Source organism: Ambystoma mexicanum, chromosome 6p, assembly GCF_040938575.1.
Source record: "Ambystoma mexicanum isolate Mex_15411 chromosome 6p, UKY_AmexF1_1, whole genome shotgun sequence".
Taxonomy (NCBI): domain Eukaryota; kingdom Metazoa; phylum Chordata; class Amphibia; order Caudata; family Ambystomatidae; genus Ambystoma; species Ambystoma mexicanum.
The window spans coordinates 1,674,183-1,682,896 of NC_090935.1; the positions used below are offsets into that span (position 1 = coordinate 1,674,183).

Here is an 8,714-nt window from a genome sequence, read left to right on the forward strand (position 1 = left end):
AGACTCGTGATGAGGCCCAAGACCAACACTATGTAGTGAGAGCAAGTCTTTTGTGGAAAAATGGGAATGTATACTGAATAAGTGTTCTTTAGATTTTATTCTTTTGACAATAGAAGAATTATCTAAATCCCTAACCTCAATAGACACACAGATCATTACCCACAAAACACAACTGAGTAAATTGAAGTCATCTGAAGAATAAACACAATTACTGTCAGACATCAATGAAAAAAACTAGCAACATACAAGTCAGACATTGAACAAAGGAAATTCAGAAAATTCAAAAGAGACACTTTTGATTATCAGAATGATATTGTATATAGCTGCCAAGAATATTGTTACCATTGTAACTTAAATAAAACAAAACTGAGAAATCCAGATTCTTCAAACTCAGGCAACGACAGCAGCGCAAGCAGTGTAGGAGACACAATACAACCAGGACCCCCAGGCCCGACCACTGACACAGAAAGAAGAGCACCGGTAGAAGAAGAATTGCGACCAACAAATCTCACAGAAACCAGATCACCCTCTACATCACCTAGACCAGATGGTACCAGTGCTTTTTTAGGACTCAGAGACAAACAAAGAGAAAAACGAGGCGAGGGAAAGGCAGCACAAAAAAGAAAGAACAAATGAGTGAGAACTTGGTCGTCAATATTTCTAAAAAGATCCTCACGAGTGGCCAACTAGAAATGCTGAAGCGTGGATTGTCCTTTGTCCCCACCAACAATACAACACTGTTTGATGAGAAAATCTGCCTGCATAGACTACTAAGAAAACTCAGGTTAAAAATCTTATTTGAATCTGCAGATCTTGAAACCTTACACTCCAATGGTGAAATGCTAGAAATTCGACCAAGAAGTAACTTTGATCCAAATGTACGGTACCCTAACCTCAATCTCTTTGAGAGAAATGTATTGGCGGATTTAAAGAGAATTAATTACCAGATTACTACACCATTCAATGTGAAGAAATGCCAACTGGACCAGATCGAGGCACTAGAGAAAGATGGAAGACCTTACCATCAAACCAGCGGACAAAGCAGAGGCCATCGTCGTTATGGATACAGAGAACTACACAAGAAAATGTCTGGAATTACTCAATGAAATAGACACATATATCAAACTGGATGGGGATCCAATCATGAGGAGAAGAGCACTCATTGAAAAGACAGTAGATGAAGCATTTGAAAACAAATGGATCAGCAGTAAAACGTGTGAATTCCTAATTAATCAACATCCCATTACGCCAGTATTTTATGGCTTGCCTAAAATACATAAGAACCAAATGGACCCACCACTAAGACCCATAGGGGCCGGCACTGACAGTGTATTTGATCCCTTGTCAATATACATCGACCGCCTACTACAACCAGTGGTTCAGAACATCCCGACGTACCTCAAAGACACTACTGATTTCCTCAATTGTATTCAGGAAATTACAGAATTAAGCTCAGAATGTATATTATTCAGCATGGATGTCTATAGCTTGTACACATCCTTTCCACATAAGGAAGGAATTCAAGCAGTAGAATGGCTTTTACTTCACCAGCAACCAGAGGAGATCCACAGTCCATTATGAAACTCTTGATTTTATACTGAACAACACTTACCTAAAATTCCAGGAAAATTTCTACCTCCAGGCGACAGGAACTTCAATGGATTCATCAATGGCTGTGTTGCACGCGAACAACTTTATGTACAGGTTTGAGCACATATATGTACTAGAGAATCCAGAATGGTCGCACAAGATACTCCTATGGAAGTGATTCATATATGACATTTTCGGTATCTGGTGTGGAACAATGGAAGAATTGACCACCTTTTTTAATTATCTGCACTCAGTGCATCAGAGCATTAAATTCACTATGGAAATTGGAACACCATCCGTGAACCTCCTCAATGTCTCCCTAGATATCAAAAACAACCAGATCAGGACCAACGTCTACCACAAACCCACAGATGTGAACAATCTCCTGCATTTCACAAGCTTCCACCCTAAATGCATGCTGGGGAGCCTACCATACAGTCAAATCTTGAGACTCAAGAGGATCATTTCAGATTCAGCGGGACTTGATGTTGAATGCACAAAATTATTGGACAAATTCGGTAGGAGAGGTTATCCACTTTCGGTCCTAGAGGAGGCCAAAGATAGGTCATCAAGTGTTAGTCAAGAACATCTGCTCACTTCAAGAGTAAAGGACAAAGAGACTCCACTGCTCTACATATCCAAATATCCAAGACAGAGTTTCCAAGTGGGGAAAACTATCAAGAAACATTGGGGTATTCTACAGAGTCATCTACTCCTCCATAAACTTTTTCCAAAGTCACCAATGATGGCTCTCAAGAGAGGCCGCAATTTAAGGGATAAATTGGTCAGAGCGGAGAAACCTCCAAAGGAGAACCAATTTCTGCTAAAGACACGAAAGAAGGGCACTTATCCCTGTCTAGGGTGAAAGCATTGCAATAATGTAGTGAAAGGAGAAACCATTGCACATCCCCAAACAGGGAAGACATTCAAATTGAGAGACTTTGCTACATGCATCTCAACAGGCGTCCTCTATGTGATAAAATGCCCTTCTGGCAAACTGTATGTGGGCCAGAATACAGGATCAGTAAAGGACAGGATCACTGAACACAAATCGAACATCAGATGCAAAAACATAAAATCTCCATTAGCTAGACACTTCACTGAAAATCATCATACAGTAGCCCAGGTTGAATTCCAAGTTTTGGAAGTTGTCAAGAAACCCTACAGAGGTGGAGACTACCAATCCATCCTTTCATGTAGGAAGACGTTCTGGATACACCTCCTAGACACCTTAAACCCAAAGGGACTCAATGAAGAGTTTTCCCTCAAATGCTTCATCTGATGATGACTTCAACCATGACATATAGACAGCAAAAAGGGGCACAGTCTAAGGGATAATTCCGAATAAGAAGATCGATGAACTAGGAATCAGAGAGCACTGTACATGATATATAACTATATACAAGGGTGGAACACCTGTTAAATTAGCGCCAGTCCGGATAATGTTCACCCGCCCACCTGTAATGTTAAACTGAATGGATTGTCCATCACAAGAGCATAGATGAAAAACATGGATTTAGAATTCTGATTATTGTTTACATTGGAATGCCCTAGAGGTAACAGCACACTTAGGATTGAATAACACCGATGTAATATTAGCCAGTGTTAATTTCTCATCACTATCATTTTCTTATCATCTTCTTTTTTTAGCATCTTTTATTATGATCAGTATTTCAAATGTGTAAAATATTTTCTTTTCTCTGCTCATCACTTGGATCAGATGTCCAGTATGTGGGTTATAGTCATGGTTGTTGCAGCATCAAGAATGAGCTGCACTTAAGCTCTGGAATAAAATATACAGGCACTAAGTTATAATATAAATACACCCATTAGGACACATAGATGACGCCCAGGAAATACTCAGCATGACCGTGTCACAAGCCGTAGACATCATGACGTAGATTCAGTTGAGTCCCTCTTCACTTTCCGTAACTGAGACTCAGCATATGGGGGACAGAAACACACACGTTTACTAGCGTCCAGAGGGGTTTCCGTGACTACATAGAAAACTCACCAGGGAGCGTGCGAGGTTCGCGGCTCCCTATCATTAGAGCATGCGCATCACTGCCACAGCGCGATAGTAGGAAACAGTGAACTCCGGACGCTGCATCATCCAGGAAAGGCATCCAGCTGCATAGGTAAGAACAGAGGAGACGTGGACATAGACTCCGAAAATGAGATTGTTCATTAAACAGTATGGGATTTAGTGACCATGTACTGGTAAAACATTTCTTTTTAGACTGCACCTGTACACATGGGCTGTGCCAGCACCCAAGATGGGAAAACAACATAGAGACTAGTAATAAGAAGGGCGTTTTAGCGCAGTGGAATCTTTTTCAACTCTCCCAAATGAAACAGAGGTGAGCCCATGTTCTATATATTATCACTAAATTGCCTAAAGGTCTTGACGCACCTCATAGTGCATCTCGATGAATTATATGCGTAAGGAGACATGGTAAGCTACATCATTATTTTTTCCAACAGATCACGGACGCACTGCATCTGTTGCCAGTAGGGAGACCTAGGAACTGGGATGAAGGCCATAGCCATAAGCAGCCTTGAATAAAGGCATTCCTGGAAATAGAACATTGCGTATTTTTAGAACCGGTGAGACCTATTTGGTTAATCCCAGATGCAGGAAGGATCATTATATACAATAGCTTTCCTTTTTAACATACTCAATGTTGTTTCACACATAAGAGGTTCTGTGTTCCAAGACAGGATATTTGTCCAGTCTGACGAAGCATAGCACCTACATTACAAGATTAGAACACTCCCACAAGAAGATTCACAGGCACTCACATTAAGGTATGCCTTAATCATAGTGAAATATTTTACCATGGCTGTTTAGATATAGGGTAACAGCATAACACTGAGACAAGTGAAATTAGAATCTGAGTACTGAGATACTAGTACCTCCAAGGGGAGTACACTTACCCACATTAGATGTAAATAGACTAGACAGATGGTACCCTGCATAATCAAGCATTCTTGATACTATAATAATCACGATGCTACATAATACTTAAAACCATTGCATCCCTCCCATCGATCCTATGTAATATTTGTGTCAAATATGCTACACTTCCTTGAATGTGTTTCACCTGTATCACCAGAGACTTGATTGTGCCTTCTGAAGGAAATTGTTGATTATTTACTGATGGTCAGGCAAAACGCGTATAGACTTTTTCTCTATATTGTCACCTTACAGTTCAACTTTAGCTCAAGAAGAAGAATTGATAAACTCGAAACGCGTTAGCCGTATAACTTGAACTTTACACATGCAATGTGGGAATGGCTCACACAAGCCGTTTATTTGGGACTTTGTATATGCACTACAAAGGAGACCAACTTTTGTTTAAATTAACTATCACGCTTTATGAAATAAATCTTCAGTGTGTTTGACATTGACAATTGTTGAAATTTGAAATAGATATCATTGTTTGACGTATAAAAGTATTGATAACCGTCTGATGGCGGTATAACGATAGCGTGCAGGGGACGGGAGGGTTCCCATTTTGGATCCTCTTTTCTTGTTTGCTTATATGTACTAGTGGGCTTGTGCCAGGTCCACTTTTCCTTCCCTGCACCTTAAACTGGTAATCAAAGATAGAAGCTAAGAGTGAAAACGTTTACACATAAACCTTGGAGTGCTCCAGCAATCTCTTTTCACAACTCCAAAGTCAGTGTCCCATGGAGCGGATTTGACTGGTTTTATCCAGACCGTTTCCCTTTTATTTGCTAGGAATGATTTAATCCAGAGTAGGGCTAAGTCTGTTATTCTTATTTCTTCTATTCTCTTGATGAGGATGTCATGGTTGACTGAGTCAAAAGCTGCAAAGAGGTCTTGTAGAATAAGGGCAGAGTGTGTGCCAGTGTCTGCATTTGTCTTTAGGTCATCCCAGATGCTGGTCTTGCTCCCCTTGTGGGTCTAAAGCCAACTTGTGGCTGGTCCAGCAGCAGGTGTTTTTCTGTGTTCTTGTGTTACTTTGTAGACGTAGGTGTCTACTAGTTTTGCTGGGTAGGAAATGTTTGAAATCAGTCTGTAGTTGGAGAGGTCTTCCACGCCTCCTCCCGTGTCCTTGAGTAGTGGTTTGATGGGCACCAATCTGAATGATCGCGGTACTTTCCCTGTTGCGAGTGACAGGTTAAAAAGTATTTAATAGTATTTTGCACAATGTAATATACCCCCCCGAGTATATACGTGAAGTGTGAAACCTACGCACATGTAGGCTTGCTTCTGTTTTAGTCTTTCATGAATTGTGTGTAATAACTGGAAGTTTGATCTTACAGTGAGATAATATGATCTGCTTAAAACACATTTTGAGAAATCACTTAATTGGCAAGTTATCAATTATTCAGGAATCCAAATAACAAGACACTTTCCTTTAATTCTATACATAAATAATACTTCACAAAGTGCCTGTTTGATAATATGGTTTAGTAACTTTTTTCTCCAAAAACAGCAGGGCCCAAGAGACTGGGTAAGTAGTGGATGTTTTCGGCATCCGAGTAGTCCATTTCAACACCTTTTATGAATTTCCAATGTCGCCACAGGACACGGATTTCCTTGAGCGTCTTCATTTAGAACATGTATGTGCCCCCGTGTGATTTCTTGTGATGTAGGAATAGGTCAGGCTTCGCTACAAACCCATAGTGTAATTTCTCTGATGTATCACAGGTTTCTCATTACGCTTGTAAGCCTCATCACAGTGAGAACATGTAAGTGTGATTTCTCTGGTGCAGCCCTAGTTTCCCTTATTGCTTGAAAGACATTGCATTCAGAACATGGTTACGGTTTGTCATCAGTGTGATTTCTATGATACATCACAAAGTGATTATTTCGCTTCAAAGCCTTATCACATTCAGAACATGTGTATGGTTTCCCCCCAGTGTGAATTCTCTGCTGACTCAATAGTTCACTCTTTCACTTGAAAGCCTTATCACATTCAGAACATGTATATAGTTTCTCCCCCAGTGTGAATTTTCTGATGACTCAATAGATGACCCCTTTGTTTGAAAGCCTTATCACATTCAGAACATGCATATGGTTTCTCCCCAGTGTGATTTCTCTGATGAATCAATAGATGACCCCTTTGCTTGAAAGCCTTATCACATTCAGAACATGCATATGGTTTCTCCCCAGTGTGATTTCTCTGATGAATCAAAATTTCACTCTTTAGCTTGAAAGCCTTATCACATTCGGAACATGTATATGCTTTCTCCCCAGTGTGAATTCTCCGATGACTCAATAGTTCACTCTTTTGCTTGAAAGCCATACCACATTCAGAGCACACATATGGTTTCACCCCTGTGTGATTTCTCTGGTGTGTCAATAGATGACCCCTTTGCCTGAAAGACTTATCACATTCAGAACATGTATATGGTTTCCCCCCAGTGTGATTTCTCTGGTGTCTCAATAGATTACTCTTGTCTGTGAAGGCCTTATCACATTCAGGACATGCATATGGTTTCATCCCAGTGTGATTTCTCTGGTGTCTCACTAGTTCACTCTTTTGCTTGAAAGACTTATCACATTCAGAACATGCATATGGTTTCACCCCTGTGTGATTTCTCTGATGAATCAATAGATGAACACTTTGCTTGAAAGCCTTATCACATTCAGAGCATGTGTATGGTTTCTCCCCAGTGTGATTTCTCTGGTGAATCAATAGTTTACTCTTGTTCGTGAAAGCCTTATCACATTCAGGACATGCATATGGTTTCACACCAGTGTGATTTCTCTGGTGTCTCAATAGTTCACTCTTTTGCTTGAAAGACTTATCACATTCAGAACATGCATATGGTTTTAATCCTGTGTGATTTCTCTGATGATTCAATAGATGACCACTTTGCTTGAAAGCCTTATCACATTCAGAGCATGTGTATGGTTTCACCCCAGTGTGATTTCTCTGATGAATCAATAGATGACCCCTTTGCCTGAAAGACTTATCACATTCAGAACATGCATATGGTTTCATCCCTGTGTGATTTCTCTGGTGTCTCAATAGGTCACTCTTGTTTGTGAAAGCCTTATCACATTCAGGACACGCATATGGTTTCGCCCCAGTGTGAATTCTCTGATTTATCAATAGATTATTTGTTTCTGTAAAAGCCTTGCAGCTTTCAAAATATGTATGTTCTTTCGCTTCAGTGAGAAATCTATGATGTGGCCATAAATAACCAGTTTCATTGAAAGTTGTTTCACATTCAGAAAATTCAAAGGGGATCTCCATTGTGATGGTGTTCATTTTTAAATAGCGATTTCTGTGTAAGGAGTTCCTTGTCCAATTCAAAATAGTTTCACAATGATCGTAATCTCTCGGGAGGTCTCACCAAGTCAGGTGCATTTTTGTACGCATGAATGTCAAGAAAGAACCTCAATCTTCGCCCAGAAGAAATAAAAAGCTTGTGCTTGCAACCTTTCTATGTTCAGAGCAGTTTCTAGACTTGTAGTTTTCGTGCTTTTGGGTTTTAATCCCTAGCAGCTTCCACTGGAACAGCAGCACCACAGCAGGGGCGCCATTGATTCTGAAGCATGAAGCCCAAAGCTGGTGTTGAGCACCTTTCTCTTACTCAATGTGGTGCATTGCATGAAAATGCCCGGCCTCTACTTTAAAGTGGCAGCCATTCCTATTAGCCTCTCATCAGTGTAGTCGACACAGGTGACCTCTCTATTGATTGGTACTGACTGGACATAGGAACCAGATGTTTTCTCCAAGATCATTAATATTACACCTTTAGTTGCTGCGAAATCTCTTCAGTCTGTAAAATATTTTCCCACAGTAAGAGACTCGAGGCTGGTAGTGACTGTCGTGAGCAAGAAAATGTTTCCAAGACCCAGCTATCAGAGGAAACCTTTTTTTTAACAAACAAACACTTTTAAAATCATTTCACTGTTTTCCATGCTTCCTGCTTTGTTGCCCTGTTTGAAAGAAAAGGAAAATCAGGATTAGTGTTGCATAAGAGATAGATACATATTTCTTGTTTTAAATAGAAAATGTGAACAAGCAAAAAGGCACTTTTCAGCTCATGAAATCCTGCACTTCTACTGAATGTCTTATGGACACTGAGCTAAATGAATAGAGTAAGGAGCCCTCAACATCATGGAAAGGGTTAACACA

General features: G+C 40.2%; 1 protein-coding gene across 1 annotated transcript; it reads right to left on the reverse strand.

Moving 5' to 3' along the window:
- Positions 1-3,861: 3,861 nt before the first annotated feature.
- Positions 3,862-8,511, reverse strand: LOC138511104 (zinc finger protein 84-like). Its single transcript, XM_069626588.1, has 2 exons — positions 6,530-8,511; positions 3,862-6,445 (listed from the first exon to the last, which is right to left on the reverse strand). The coding sequence occupies exon 1, from the start codon at positions 7,839-7,841 to the stop codon at positions 6,540-6,542; it is 1,302 nt and encodes a 433-aa protein (XP_069482689.1). The 5' UTR covers positions 7,842-8,511; the 3' UTR covers positions 3,862-6,445; positions 6,530-6,539.
- Between the last annotated feature and the right edge of the window lie 203 nt (positions 8,512-8,714).

Coding starts and splice junctions, on each gene's coding strand:
- LOC138511104 (XM_069626588.1), bottom strand. CDS start 7,841: ATGAACACCATCACAATGGAGATCCCCTTTGAATTTTCTGAATGTGAA.